This window comes from Neovison vison, chromosome 11, assembly GCF_020171115.1.
Source record: "Neovison vison isolate M4711 chromosome 11, ASM_NN_V1, whole genome shotgun sequence".
In the NCBI taxonomy this organism is placed as follows: domain Eukaryota; kingdom Metazoa; phylum Chordata; class Mammalia; order Carnivora; family Mustelidae; genus Neogale; species Neogale vison.
The window spans coordinates 107679090-107695900 of record NC_058101.1 but is presented as its reverse complement, the minus strand read 5'-3'; the positions used below and the strand labels follow the sequence as shown (position 1 = coordinate 107695900).

The following is a 16811-nucleotide window of genomic DNA, read 5'->3' as shown; positions in this document are numbered from 1 at the left end:
CAATGGAGTTCCAGAGATCCTGAAGAAAACAAAATGGTGATGGTGGAGGACAGTCTAGGTGAAGTAGGACTATAGGTCTCACTGGGAGATACAGATAAGGGAGTTTTATTTCTATGTGAATTTTGTATTCCCTTTTCCTTTTCCATATCATTTAGATAGTGGGTTAAGGTAGAATGAAGGGCCCCTTGAAATTGTGCATTTACCAATATTCTCCCTTTTGCTAGACTGACTGGGACCTGGTTATAACCCCAGGGCAAAGGAGCCAGAGCAGACTACCAAGAGCTCCTGACACTTTGGCTTTGGCTAACAGGATGTCTAAGTGTCTTCAGATCTATCCATTTTCTAACTCAGTTTATCAAGTCAAGTTCATACAGGAATTTGGGACTGATTCCAGGCCAGGTACAAAGTTTTACCTGTATTTACAGTGACTCTTTGCTTATATACCCCAGAAATCAAGTGATTTGCAGTGGTTTGGTGACCTCAGAGGGATGTGGTGATTTGGGATTCTTTTTAAGTCCTTGTTCTTCCTTAGAGAGTTCATTAATAAGTAAATATTGACTTTCCACTTTTAAAAAAATCTATTTTAAAAGTGTTTTGGAGCCAGACCAAATACTGGTAGCGTTGTCTCCTTCATTTTCTTAGATCTGCTAATCCTATTTGTCTACATGTTTTTACACATCAGTGAATAACTGGCCACAGTGCTTATGGGGATCTTAAAAGCTTTGGGAACATTTGAGCTGCCCCTTTTGAAAACTATAGTTCATGACAACCACCATGGGGTTACTCCCACGTCAGGTAATGGGCAAAAAAGAATTGTTTGTTTGTTTTCTGGTTGTAGAATGCACATTACTTTTTAAAATTTTACTGTGAATGGCATTTAAATAACATAATAGTACCTTATTTAAGCAATTTTAAACTGCACTACTGAAGCCTTAAGGGCTCAAGTGTGGAAGCCTCAAAGACTACTGTTAGCAATAAGAGAGAGAAGTGGATAGAAGTCCACCCTGCCCACATGCACGCACCACCACCACATTGCTTCAAACAAGTAGTACTTACATATTCCATAAATGTGTGTAATTTTATATGGAAATGTATTTTCCAATTAAAAGAATTCAGGTCACAATTGTCTTACTTTATAAGGAGGGTCATAAAATGTTAACCTTGCCTATCCACACTAAAAGTAAGATGAAGAAGGCAGAATAGGAAGAAATAATGTTAGGTTTGAAATTGAAAATTGTTACTATGAATTACCATGAATTTTTTGCTTCTTTTGTTAAGTCACTTAGCCTCTCTGAAACCCAGTTTTTCCATCTTCAAAGAATAATTTAAAAATAAACTTTAAAATGATAACACATTTCTTAAAATAAGAGCCAAATGCACTATTATAAAAATAGTGCATAAAAATAGTACTTTGAGAAAAATTGCAAAGCATTTGCAAGTTATGCTTATTATGCTCTGCCTAACAGAGGCAAGGATATCTGCAATATACTGTTGAATAGTCTCTATATAATTTTTTAAAATTTTATTTCTTTTCAGTGTTCCAGAATTCATTGTTTATGCACCACACCTACTGCTCCATGCAATATGTGCCCTCCATAATCATTTATTTTTAAAATTACATTAAATTAAATTTTAAAATTGTATGCTTAAGGGTGGTAACTTCTGGAAGGTAGTAAATACACTGAAGAGGAAAGAATTTTTTAAATGTAATAGGGAGAAATTTATAAACATGTAGAAATTTAAAAATAAACTTAATAACCAATGGTCCAAGGAATAAATAACAAGGGATATTAGGAAATACTTTGAGATGAACAAACATGGAAATGCAATCTACCAAAATTTATGGGATGTAACAAAAATGGAACTGAGGGAAACTTGTGGGTGTAAACATCCAGTTTATAAGGGAAGAAAGATCTCATATTAATATCCCAGTGTGCCAACTTAAAAATTTAGTAAGAGAGAACTAACCCCAAAACCAACAGAAAGAAAAGGAAATAATAAAGACTAGAAAGAAGAGAAATAAAATAGGTAAGAAGAAAGCAATAGAGAAATTAATAAAATAAAAAGTTACTTCTTTGACAAGATTGACAAAATTGACAAACCCTTAGACAGACAAAGAAAAAAGAGGGAGGACTCAAATTGCTAAATAATGAATGAAAGTGAACACATTTCTATCATCCTTACAGAAGTAAGAAGGGTTATAAGGCAATACAATAAATAATTGTATGTTAACAAATTATATAACCTATATGAAATGAGAAAATTCTCAGGGAATCACCAACTGTAGCCAAAATTGAGTCAAGAAGAAATAGAAAATCTGAATAGAACTATAATGAGCAAAGAGATTGACTTAGTAATCAGAGAAACACACACACACACACACACACACACACACACACAATGAGAAATCCAGGACCAGATGGCTTCACTGGTAAAATCTACCACACATTTAAAAAATAATTATGATCTATTCTTCATAAACTCTTCCAAAAATTAGTAAAGGAAGGAACTTCCTAATTTGTCCTAGGAGGCTAGTCTTACTCTGATACCAAAATTAGGCAAAAACATCACACACGTATTTCTCTTATGAATATAGACACAAACATTCTGAACAAAATAATACATGTCAAACCCAGAAACATATAAGGAGCATTATATGCCATGACAAAGTAAGATTTATCTCAGAAATGCAAGGTTATTTCAACATATAGAAATAAATGTAATATGCCTTATTAATAAATTAAGGGATAAAAAACCACACAGCTATCTCAATATGCTGAGAAAAGGCATATGGAAAAATCTAACACCTTTGCATTATAAAAACATTTAACAACCTAGTAACAGAAGAGGACTTTCTCAACTTGATAAAGGGCACATTTGAAAAATGCACAATAACATCATACTTTAATGGTGAGAGAATGAAGCATTCCTTTATAATTAGGAGCAAAACAAGGAAATTTTCTCTTATCACTTCTATTCAGTGCTGTACTGGAGGTTCTAGCAAGAGCAAAATGGTAAGAAAATTTTTAAAAATCATCTAAAAAAATAAAAAACAAAAAGCATCTAGATTGAAAAGGGAGAAGATAAACTATATATATTTGCAAATAAATCTTATATACAGAAAATACAAAGGAACACACACACACGCATAGATGCACACAACACACAAATACAAATTAGACCAAATAAATGGATTCGACAAGATGGCAAGGTACAATATCAATATATGATGATAAATTGTATTTCTATACAGTAGCAATGAACAATCCAAAAACAAAATTAAGAAAATGATTTCACTTACAGTAGCATGAAATGGATAAAATATTAGGAATAAATTGGACAAAAATGCAAGTCTTCTACACTGAAAACTACAAACATTATAAAAAAAAGTTAAAGAAGACCTAAAATGAACAGAAAGTTCTCCTACATTTATGGATTGGAATATTTAAGATCATTAAGATGGCAATACTCCCAACTTGATCTGCAGATGTGATGCCGTCCTTATCACAATCCCAGTTGTTATTTTGCAGAAATTGTCAAGTTGATCCTAAATTTCCTATGAAAACTCAAGTGAGCCACGGTAGTGAAAAAATCTTGAAAAACAAGAGAAAAGTTGGAGGACTCACATTTCCTGATTTTAAAACTTAATCAAATGGTAATGCAGAGTGTATGATTCTGGCATAAAAATAGATACAGAGATAAATGGAATATATTTGAGTATTTGAGTCCGGGGGCGGGGGAGGAAGAACCTCATACATTTATGGCCACCTACACAATTTAAACAGGGAAAGAATAGTGTTTTCAACAAAAGGTGTTAGGACAACTAGATAATTATAAACAGAAGAGTGAAACTGGACATCTAACTCACACCATAAACAAAAATTAAAGACTTACATAGAAAAGCTAATACTATACAATTCTTAGAAGAGACCATTGGCATAAATCTTTGTGACCTTGAGGGCACATGCACCCGAATGTTTATAGCAGCAATGTCCACAGTAGCCAAACTATGGAAAGAATCTAGATGCCCATCAACAGATGAATGGATATAGAAGATGTGGTAGATATATACAATGGAATACTATGCAGCCTTCAAAAGAAATGAAATCTTGCCATTTGTGATGATCTGGATGGAACTAGAGGGTATTATGCTTAGCAAAATAAGTCAATTGGAGAAAGACAACTATCATATGATCTCCCTGATATGAGGAAGTGGAGATGCAACGTGGGAATAGGAAAAGAATAAATGAAACAAGATGGGATGGGGGGGTGGAGACAAACCATAAGAGACTCTTAATCTTGCAGAACAAACTGAGGGTTGCTGGGGGGAGGGGATTGGGAGAGGGTGGTGAGGTTATGGACATTGTGGGGGTGTATGCTGTGGTGAGTGCTGTGAAGTGTGTAAACCTGGCGATTCACAGACCTGTACCCTTGGGGCTAAAAATACATTATATGTTTACAAAAAAAAATTAAAAAATTAAAAAAAAAATCTTTGTGACCTTGAGTTGAGCATGGTTTCTTATATTTTACCCCACTGACTGAAGGAAACCAGAATGTTACCCTGAAATATCTTTGACATAAAAATTATTTTGACTGCAGCCAATTAAGAGGCAGCCAACACAGGAAAAGCTTTTCTGCTTAAGGGCAGGATATAAATTCTCCTTTTACTGGAGACAGACTCTTACTAGCCCAGAGAAGAAACTAGCGGACTCCGCAAACAAAACTTACTCCATTAGTTTTCCTTCCAGATATTTTCCTTCAATTTGTTTCCTGCCCTTGGAAGCCTAAACTACTTTCTTTTGTCCAGTCATTTTTCTACAAACTTACTGTTCTTTGTTCTAGATGTTATATAAGCCAAAATTCTAAACCACTGCTTTGAGTTACTCTTTGTTTTAGGTTTCTCATGTGCTGTGCACTGCCCATGTTAATAAGCTGTCTTTTGTTAATCTGTCTTCTTGTTAGTGTCCCAGATGAAAACATAAAATGGGTAGAGGTAAAGTTTTGCCTTCTCTACATGAAAGATAAAAAAATAGATATATTTTGCTTCATCAGAATTAGAGATTATAGTGTTTTAAAAGTTACCATCAAGAAAATGGGAAAACAATCTATAGAATGGGAGAAAATATTTGCAAAATATCTGTCCAATAAGGCTCTTGGCTCCAAAATATATTTAAAAAAATACTTACAACCCAATGATAAAAGAACCCAATTTTTAAAAAATGGAAAGAATTAAATAGACAGTTTTCCAAAGAAAATATACAATTGTCAACAAGTACATGAAAAGATGCTTGGTAGCATTCGTCATTAGGGAAATGTAAGTCAAAACCACAAAGATACCACTTCATGCCCACTAGAATGGCTATGATGAAAAGGATAGATAGCAACAAGTAGGGATTGTAAAGTGGACAATTTATATCCTCTGACTTTTCTGGCGAGAATGTAAATAGTGCAGCTGCTTGGGAAATCAGTTCTTCAAAAAGTTAAACATAGGGTTACCATGTGCCTCAGCAATTCCACATTAAGATACATATCACAAAAGAAAGGCCACATAAAAACTTGTATAAGAATCTTCATAGCAGCATTTTTTGTAACAGCTGAAAAGTAGAAACAACTAAAATGTCCATCAACTAAAAAATAAACAAAATGTGGTCCATCCAAACCATGAAATACTATTCACTCATAAAAATAAATAAACTCAGATAAATGCTAGAGCGTGGCTGAACCTAAGAGCATTCTGCTATGTGAAAGTCGGATACAAAAGATCATATACAATATGATCCTATTTATTTCTAAAATAGGCAGAGGGACAGAGAGTAGGTTAGTGGTCCCCGGAAGTGGGGAAAGGAGTAAATGGGAAGTGATTAGTAACAGATATAGGGTTTCTTTTTGGAGTGATGAAAATGTTCCAGAATTAGATAGTGTGACGGTTGCATAATTTTGTTGATATACTGAAAATCACTGCATTGTCCACTCCTGAAGAGTGATTATGATGGCATATGAATTACATACATGAAAGAAAAATGACTGCAAATGATCATTACTCACCTCCACTTTTAAGTGCTGGCGTTAACGAAGAATGTGTTGGCTGCAAAGATGTACTTGAGAGTTTCTCACTGGTTCTTCCTAGTTTGATAAGATAGATGACATTATTATTAATCATAATTTCATCTCACCTGCCAAAGAATAAATGTCAGTCAAATCTGGAGGAAACTAGAATCTCTCTACAGTGGTACTGTCAGCTTTTGTCGATCTTTAATTTTTTCATTTCCTATCTCCTTTAGTGTAAAGTAAGGAACACAAGTACTGAATGCTTGGGTGACCCAATCAAAACACACACTCACACACACACACACACACACACACACGTTTTTTTTTCTACAATAGGACCCCAAAGCAAATTTTCACTGCAAATTTTTACTTGGGTATCTTTAAGCATGCAAAAAATATATATTGCAAAAATACATGATTTAAAATTGCTATTTTTCCCAAGAGAAAAATAACCTGGTCAATAGGACCTTCCCCCCCAGAATTACATTTCATTTTGTTGATTTGATTATGACCCTGCAACTTCCAAAATTACATAAATTATAAAGGAACTTGCAAATTCTTGTAATTAGATAATTTGTTCATTTATGAAACATACACTGAGTTCCCAGTCTGTGCAAGACCCTTTTCTAGACTCTTGAGGGAAGTGTCAAACTCTTGGTTATCTTTGTAATCTGAGTAGTATCGAGGCATTCCTGGCATAACGGTAGGCATGTAGTAAATGTTGTTTTCAATAAGCAGGGACTCATGTAGAACATGGGAACCAAGAAAAGACAAAGATTTGCTTTATGTAGTGAATATAACTTACAAATATGATAGCCCTACTAGTCAACATTCCCTTCTTAAAACACTTTAGGATATCCTTTTGTGATTAGGGTATGGGTTCTATTTTTATTGTATGACATATATAAAATCCTGGTTCTTAAAGGTATGCATGCTATATTGGGGAAGAAACAATTTGGCTCTGCACAGTTTAATACTTTAAAACCCCTCCAGAAAAAAGTTTTCAAAGGTAATCTGGCTGGATCTGTCTAACAGAAGAAACTAAGGAATCACAAGGAAGTTAAGATCTTTGAAGGGTCACTGGGGACAACTGTCTCCAAGCGGATGGTGGAGGTGTTCTCTTCTGCTCCTCTCTCCTCACTTCTTATTAGAAGAGATAGGTTATTATAGATATTGAAAGTGGCTGTATCATGCAGATACTGGGAATTAAAATATGTGGAGAGTGCTGAAGCACTTAAGACATTCTCAAAGTCTTCTCTACCCAATATGGGTTTATATTTTAAAAGAAGAAACCAAAAAAGGACACATTATTCCTAAAAGTTAGGTTTGAGATTTTTACATTGCCCAATCACAGGGATGCCATCTTTCTTTCTTTCTTTTTTAGAGAGAGAGAGAAAGAGAGAATGGGAGCACACAAGCTGGGGGAAAGGCAGAGGGAAAGGGAGAGAGAAAGAATTCCAATCCAATTCTCCATGCTCAGTGCAGAGCTCAACATTGGCTCAATAATTGAGCATGACCCTGAGATCATGACCTGAGCCCAAATCAAGAGTTAGATGCTTAACTAGTTGATCCACCCAGGTGTTCCCAGAATGCCATCTTAAGGTGAAGATGCAATGATATAAATCAACTGTCCTTTCCAGCCAGATGTGGTGAATTTGTTTTCATTTCAGCACTACTCTTGGCATTCTTGGTACCAAGAAAAGGCTAAATTGAATTTTTATAATTACCTTGCTTCATATGTTTCACTGGGATATGTCTCCTATTTCACTAAAAATTTCAAGAATAGGAATGATTACAGGAAATAATCAGGATACATATAACAATAATCATGAATATAAAAAGAAAAAGTATCAAGTGTGTGCAGTTCTTGAGTTTCTGAAGCCCTTGACCCTTTCCTTTTATAGCTACCCAGACTTCATGTTTGACAGAGGAAAGAGAGGTGACAAATTTGAGCTTTGGCCCGAGCATTCAGCCCAGATCTATTTGGTTTCAATATCAGTCTTGGTCTTTGGAAAACTGAAGAGCTGAATGGCTATCCATTTCTGGAGATCCTGAACTTGTTTGTGAACAGTGATCCTGTAATCATGACCATGATCATTGTATCTAATCAATGTTACTCTATCTATAACAGAAACAGAACACAATTATTTTAGATTTATATTTAATGTATGAATATTCACTTTCCAATATGGATAAGCATTCTACGTGTAACTTATAATAAAATTCTTATGTGCTAAATATGTTGAAATTCTGAGGTATAAATGCATCCTTATTAGTGCAAAAATAAAATGTCATACTAATTAATGAGGATTGTGATTTCTGTTAATTTTATGTGCAATGATTAAGAACTTATTCTAGTTAATAAAAGAAATAGATTGAATTTAATATGAACAATAAGAGAATACTATAGCCATATGTATTTAGGGATATTATGTAATCTTGTTTCTAAAAGACTATAGATGTTTATGGATATTTATAAAAGATTAAGATATATATAGAAGATTAAGTCATTAAAATATCGTAATTGTACTGTATTAAATTTTTAGTGAACTATCATCCATAATATTTTCCAAAATAATCTTTTGAACCTTGGTTTAGTTCCATTTAGGACATCAGGGTTTCAAGAAATTGCCTAATTTATAAACATTTTATATCTTATGAGTATAAACTAAAAGCAAAAAGCCAACTTTATAATTTCAAAATTCCATGAAAAGGAAAACCCAAAAAATATTGTACAAAGATACCCCAGGGAAGTCATTTTCTTTTTTTTATTTCTTTTTTTTTTTAAGATTTTATTTATTTACTTGACAGGCAGAGATCACAAGCAGACAGAGAGGCAGGCAGAGAGAGAGAGGAGGAAGCAGGCTCCCCACCGAGCAGAGGGCCAGACTGGACGTGGGGCTCGATCCCAGGACCCTGGGATCCCGACCTGAGCCGAAGGCAGAGGCTTTAACCCACTGAGCCACCCAGGCGCCCTGGTAAGTCATTTTCATTTCAATCTTACTAAGGTATATAAAGACAGTGAAAAAAAGAAGAAAGATATGGAGAAAATGTGGTACCCAAACCTATTTTCTCACTAATATGAGAAAATTTATAAGACTGCCTTTTTAAAGTCCCTTCTTTGCAGTTTTATCTTAGTTTCCAGAGACGAAGTCCATTGTAAACATCACCATGACTGGCACCCTATATGGAAGAGATGGCCAAAAACACTGGGCTCCTCTATTGACCTCAGCAGACACTGAATATCTATTTAGTATCAGAAATGTGAAATATCAGGGCTGACAAATTAATTCAGCTAATTCAAAAAAGTTTGATTATTAAAAAGTTTAAAAATCAAGCTGAATAATATAGAGGGCATGGCTTGCATGGAGCACTGGGTGTGGTGAAAAAATAATTATGTTTTAAGAATGATATTTCAGGTTATTTTTCTCTCTGAGAAGTTTATCTCATGGGGCACCCGAGTGGCTCTATTGGTTAGGCATCTGCCTTCGGCTCAGGTCATGATCCCAGAGTCCTTCATTGGGCTCTCTACTCATTGGGGTGTCTGCTTCTCCCTCTCCCTCTGCCTCCTGTTCTGTCTTCTTGTGTTTTTTTTTCCTCTCTCTCTCTCTCTGTGTCAAATAAATAAAATCTTTAAAAATAAAATAAAATAAAATATTTATTAAAAAAATTAATCTCATGATGATGGACATTCAGTGTCTGCCAAGTGTTGATATTAACTCTGGCCACTTGGCCTTTGAACAAAATGGGCAGAGCACTTGGTACATAGCTAGGAAGAGATCAGGTCCCTTCTCTCTTATTGGGTAAACCTCTGAATGCGAAAACTACTCTAAGCAAAGCTGTCAGTCACCTCTGCCACTGTTGCTACATTGCTACAAAAAGAGTTCTCTCAGTAGCACATTTTCCACTTTTCTGATGATGGAATTTCTGCCATTGTCAAGAGAAAGGAAATTTACGTGCTTTAGATAGACATAAGCACTATTAAATCAAGTATCTTTTGACTTCAAAATAAGAACATCTGGTTGGAAAGACTTAAAAGAAAAATAAAGATGTTTTCCATGTTTTTTGTTGTGGTGGTTTTTTTTTTTTTTTTGCAAATACTTTTATTTTGTCTAATGACCATGATGTCTGGGACACCAGTGTCGTTCAGTCAGTTAAGCCTCCAACTCTTGATTTGGGCTCAGGTCATGATTTCAAGGTCATGAGGTCTAGCCCTGCATAGAGTTCAGTAGGGAGTCTGCTGGAGTTTCTCTCCCTCTCCTTCTGCCTCTCCTGCTGCCCTTTCTTTCTCTCAAATAAATAAATAAATATTTTTTTTTAAAAAAAATCACTTGACAACCAAATAAAAATGGAGAAAGAGAAAAAGGAAAAGGAAGGAAGGAAGGGAACAAGGGAGGGAGGGAGGAGAAAGAAAACGAAAAATAAAGCAAATATGGTAAAATTTTGATAATTATTAATTCTGGGAGATGGGCATATGGGGATTAATTATAGTGCTCTATTGTGGGTACATCTGGACATTTTTGTAATAAAAAGTAAAGCTTCACTGGCCTATTACAATTTGTATAATTGAATGTGAGTAATTTAAAACTCATCTGGGAGAACTTTTAAAGAACACAGACTGGAGATTAGTTTTTGTTAACTGGTTTATATAAGACAACGAAGTGCCCAGAAAAGAAATTTAGAAGAAGCTATGCGTGTGTGTGTGTGTGTGTGTGTGTGTGTGTGTGTATGTTCTCTGATTTCAAGTGTTTTCCGAAGCGACTTGTTTCAGATAAGGGGCTTCAGTGACCCACTTTAGGAGCCACCGGTGTAAAGTTGTTAGGGTTATCTCTTCTGTTTATATGAGCAGGTAGAGAGTTTCCCTTCCAAGCTGGGCAGGTAAGATAAATTCCCAGTATCAGAAATGACAATTCTCCCTGAATTCCTTCTCTGAAGCTTCCGTCTCTCCCTGCCATGGTCACATAACATAACAGTTAGGGTCTGTGTTAATTTGACATTGTTATTCACCACAGGTCACTATGGTCAGAGCTAGTAATCATCTCACTGAGAAAGCATAAGTTCCAAGGATTAATGTATAAATTGCAAAACTTCAACCCTTTGAGTCAGTATGCAATATCAGTACCTACCTTCTCTTTATTGGTCCTTTTGGGGTGACTTTTTTATTACAAAAGTAACATGCTTTTACCAAATTAATGCAATTTTATGTCAAGAACACCACTGGCAACTCACAGAGACAGTGAGAGAAAGAGAGAGAGAGAGAGGAGAGCAGCAAATGCTTATACTTGGTAAAAGTATGAGCGTGCCTCTCTGCTTAAACCCTGAAAACATAGGATTGAAACAATTTTTAAAAATAAAGGGCAGACAATCTCCCCTTTGTTATCCTGCCTGCTTGCTCCCTTACAGTGCATTCAGTAAACTTCTATCTCATACAATACAATACAATACAATAAAGAAAAGAAAATATACAGTGCAGGAACTGGCTGGAGGCTCCATGGTCCTTCACTTTTTTTTGACTGTGTCATTTGAAATTTCCCTTGGTTGGTGATATTGGTCCTACCACATTCTGGGAACAAAATCCCCTGTGTGGCCCTTTTTGTGTAAAGCTTTCTCCAGTTTGGTACAGAAATTCTAGGAGAATTGGTTTGGTTTCATCTTAGAATTGCACATTTCAGAAATAACAGACTATATTCATCAGACCGTTTTTCTTTGAGGATCACCACCCCAGGTAAGTCTCATGAAACAGCCCTCATCAGTCCTCAACATTTTATTTGAACTTGGTCTTAGAATGAAAATTAAACGGGGAGTAAGTGGAGAGGAGAGGAAGAGAGCAGGAGGAATTCCGGCTATCTCCTCGTTAGGGTATGATTTTCAGGTCTTCTTGTGACTTTAGCATTCTAACCAGAGTTCCTGCCCATAAGCGATAAAAAAGCAATTCTGTATTTCTCTCTCCACTGATTACAGAACCTGAATGATATGCCTCATTTTATGTGTGCTGCAGGAAGGACAAGGTGGTATGCATTGGATTGATAACCTCTTGGGTTTTTAATTAAATGACCCCAATGGCTCATTTTATTTTTCATGAATGGTAAAAATACCTAGAACCATAAAACATGATGCTGTTGCAACTCAGTTCAGTAACAATAATGTTGACATTGCTACGGAACCTTACAAATTAGTTCTATTATTAGCCCAATATAACTAACAAGATCCTTGTGTTATTAATATGGTTTCACCCTGTTAATGGTGATATTTAAGTGGACAATTGGAATATTTAGAACATATTTTTATAACTAAGGAAATGGGGATTTTTTTTAATTCTCTAAAAATTAACTTTGTGTATGTAACATTCACAATAGGATTATTCTCAAACAGGAGATGATCCAGAGGGATATCATCAAAGAAGCCTACTGTGATCTCAGGGTTCTGTATTCAAGCCAAAATAACACATAAGTTTCAAAATAGTGAAATAGAACAGACCTTCATAACAATAGATGTAAGGTCTCAAATTATTTTTCAGTGATTGGATTATATAGATGCTACTAATTTTATCTGTTAAGGTTAGAGTAAATTTCACTAAGAGTTAATCCTACCTATAGACATTTCACTCGTTGATCCCATAACAGTGCTTGACATTGTGGTGGTTGGTAGTACAGATGCAGTTGCTGAAGGAGCCATTGTTGATGGTAATCCTCGAGGGACTGTACTTCCAACATCTGCAAAAGGGAAACTGTGTTAAAGTAGCTGCTTTAAAGTTTACATTTATTTTGCCAAATACAGACTAATACATTTAAGCAAAGCCAACTGTATGTGTACTCCTGCTAAGCCAGTAAGCAAGGCATGGATTTGAAATTAATTTTCTAATTGTAATGAATTGAGCCTTCATTTCGCTATTCATTCATGAACTCTATCTGCTTCTCACCAACAGCATGAATTTTCAAGATAGCCGTCAGGAACAGTCCATAGCTCTGAAACAAAATTATAGCTGACAAAACTAGTGAGAAATACAAGTACAAATTTGAAATTTAACAATATTTTTAAGCCAACCTAACAAATATTGTCAGATGAAATAATTAAATGGACGTTCTCTGGACTGTGGATGTTTTACTAAATATTTTCATAGCACATTAAAATTATTAAGCAGTAAAATTTCACTATTAGTACATCTCTTTCTGATATAAAAAAAAGGATTTCTCCCTCCTTTCTCTTTCTACATATATGCCAAAGGAAGACAAAAAGTCTTGTTTTTTTAATTTTTTAAAGAAATTCAATAAATTTTAAAGAAATTCAACATAGCAACATGCCTAAATTTTTGGCAATGGAACCACCATAAATAAGCATTTTCAAATAATTTAGTTCTCTAAATTCTAACAATCAAAGGCACCAAAATGAAGGTGGCAAAACAAAACTTTGTTTTGTTGTTATATGTTTATTTTTGATAATACTTCTTTGACAATAGAAAGTAATAATAACTCTTAAAACTCATCTTTAAATATTCTTGTTTTTTCAAAGTGAAGTGTATAGAACTTAATCCTCAATGATTTATGGAAATATTTGTTTTGTATAATATTACTGAATTTATTAGCTTTTATAGAATCCTTTTAATTCTGTGTTTGTTGGTCCTGTCTCTATATACTCACTGTTGTATCGAAGATCAGAAAATAACAAACAAACGTGTACGAAGGACTTGGACAATCTATTCATGCCCATGAAGGCATTGTGTTCATGTTGTTACTTCGTCCATAGAGAATATATATAGTATAGCACATTAGTTAAGAGGATGGACTTGGAGCGACAAAGACTTGTGTCTTGATCCCAGTCAAACTGGATATGTCGTTAGAGTAAATACATGTCATTAGTATAACTTTTCAAATTTAAAATTTTATCCAAAACTTTCTTGTTTGAATATGGAAAAAAATATTCTTGCACATCAGGGAAAAGCAATATTTCAGATGTGAGGAGACAGAGCACACTTCCTGTTTCATTTTATAGACTTGTGGTGCTTGGACGTGCTAGCACTTAGCACTGACTTTGTTTATAGGCAGTATAGGGAAATGGGTTGATGTATTCAACACCTATGGATGTGTTCAGCACATCCAGGAATCACAGAGTGCCTTTTCACAGGCTTTACAGAAATCAAGTCGAAAGCTTTTTCCACCTCTGGATACACTTCACACCCGTGTTCTCACCACTACTCCCCGACTCCCCCAACAGGGAGAAGGAACACAGCAAGCATGCATGATGTTATCTTTTCTGTATTAGTCATTTTTTTCCCGCTATTCTTCTTTTCATCCTAGAGTTTGCGATGTAACACTGATTTTTCAGTTTAAACTGAAGTTGAAGAAAGTTATTCCAAGAAGCACACACCACTTTGACTGGAAAAATCACCTATAAATAACTGAAATGATCCCTATCTGCTGACTTGTTATAAAGTAACAACCTCAATTTCTGGGTATAATCAATATCTTCAAAGCCTTTTTTTTCTTATTTCTTTCTTCCCTTCGTCCCTTCCGCCCTTCCTTTTTTCATTTTTCTCTTCCACAAACACTTACTGGGCAACTAATGTGAAAGGCATGATTAGATCTAGTGAAAGACTGTATCGTACTACATGGTGTCACCTGTGAATATCTCTCAGTCTGGTAAGGAAGACAATGCCTATACACAATAAATAACAAAGTTATTCTGTGTGGGGCAGGTGGATCACTGTTTTTCAAACTGCAGTTTATGGTACAAGCAAAGAGTAATTAAGATCTAGTTAGTATACTGCAGTCAGAACTTTGGCCAAATGAAAGAGAAAAGAAACATTAGAGGGATACTGCAAATAATGAGGGTAAGTATTGTTTCATGAAGTTCACATGCACGTGGATGTGTATATGTGTATTTGAGTAAAACATGCGTCCACGCAAAATATGTTTCCTATTGTGATTCTGGCTAAAAATTTTACTGGATAAAAAAAAATTGGGCAAGAGTTTACAAGATAAAGGATGACCACCCTGCTGGCATGAACAAGGACTCCTTTCTGAAGAGTGGACTTAGGAGCTAGAATTTGAAGAGTAAGTAGCATGTCCACTTGGCTAGAGGAAGAGGCATGGTCAAAGGTCTGGAGGGGAAGTGAGAGGTAATTGAGAGAATTGGGAACAGTTGTGTTTGGCTGGATTGCTCTAAACTATGAAAGTACATAGAAGGCCTTGTCTGCCACAATACTGGAGGTTAGATCATAAAGGACCTTGAACACCAAACCAGGGACTTGGGGTTCTCCAGTGGAGAGCCCTGGAGAGTGACCAAATAGAAATTCTACTGTAGGAAAAATGACGGGGAAGCAGGTGCAGCAGAGAATGATAGGACACCAGCTGAACTGAACAGCTAATCCCCATTTTTATGTTTACCGATGTCTCTGACCTCTTGAAGTCATCACATGAGATCAGTGAGTTCACATCTATAAACTGATTTGTGGCCAAATACAAGTAGGCACATTTTTAATTAAAAAAACTTTTTAGGGGTGACCGGTGTCTCAGTTGTTAAGCATCTGCCTTAGTATCAGGTCATCCCAGGCTTCTGGGACTGAGCCCTGCATCAGGCTCCTGCTCAGCGGGAATGGGAAGGAGCAGAGGAAAAGAGAGAAACAGATTCCCCAGGGAGCAGGGAGCGCAGTGCAGGGCTCAGTCTTAGGACCCTGAGATCATGACATGAGCCAAAGGCAGACGGTTAATCAACTGAGCCACCCAGGTGAAGCAGGCACATTTTTAATGGCTGGTGAGGTAAGATTGAGATGTACTGCAAGGCTTGTCCTCACCAGACTGCTACATTTGGTCACTGATTTCCCTGAGTAAAATCTTAATCTAGCAGTGCTCATTAATGTCTCCATTAATAGTTCTTCAGGTTGTCCATCAGAGAGAATGCCCTCCTTTGGCAAGGACTGACAAACCACCCCTGAAAATACTGAGTGTCAGCGTGTGCCAGGTCCATGTAAACATTTTCTGTGAATTAGCTCCTTTAATTCTAAGAGGAAACCATGATGCCCATACTCATATCATTCATCATTGTACAGATGAAGACAATGGGGCTCAAAAAAGAAAAAAGCAACTTGCCCACATTATGCAGTGGGAAGTAACACAGCTGGAATTTTAATCCAGGCCCCTTGGAATCCAGAGAAGATACTCTTAACCACCACAGATTTTGCTATGGGAAGTTGGTTCCATATAAAGCCACATCCTGCTGCTCTGCCTGTTCTCTGCCTTTGACGGGGTATGATATTAAAGGGGTAGAAGTGACTAGATACACTGATGTTTTGCCCTCATGTACCTAGGATGAGGAAAAGACAAAATACCTCATTGTTTTTTTTTTTCTTGAAACGTACTATCATTTTGTCATATACATTTACATATATACATATATAAAATGTGTCCATCCATAAACATCTGTAAAATGTTTAGACTTAAATCTCTGAAGGCAATTTCCAATCTATTACAGCTATCTATGAAAAATAAAAATAAGAGATTTACTCAGTTGGGAAATTCTAGAAATAGAAACATTCTCTTACTCTACAGTGGGAAAGGATTATTCTAACTACTGCTGTTGAAGGTTTTATTGACTGTGATGCACGTAATCATCGGTTATGTTTTTACAGCATTTTCTCTAAATTTCTTTCAGGTTTGATTTGATCTCTTAATAAACTATTGAGGAAAATGGCTTATTTTGAAATATTTTCTCATTATAAGACATAATGAGGTAGCATTTTACTTTCCTTTATCTCCAAAGTAATTAGA

General features: G+C 35.6%; 1 protein-coding gene across 1 annotated transcript in view; it reads right to left on the bottom strand.

Moving 5' to 3' along the window:
- EMCN (endomucin) overlaps positions 1–16811 on the bottom strand; it is a 108348-nt gene that overhangs the window by 59379 nt on the left and 32158 nt on the right. The window contains exons 2-3 of the mRNA XM_044224409.1: positions 12639–12761; positions 6046–6123 (exon numbers count right to left, since the gene is read on the bottom strand). Coding sequence (XP_044080344.1) covers positions 6046–6123; positions 12639–12761 — 201 coding nt within the window. The remainder of the gene's footprint in view (positions 1–6045; positions 6124–12638; positions 12762–16811) is intronic.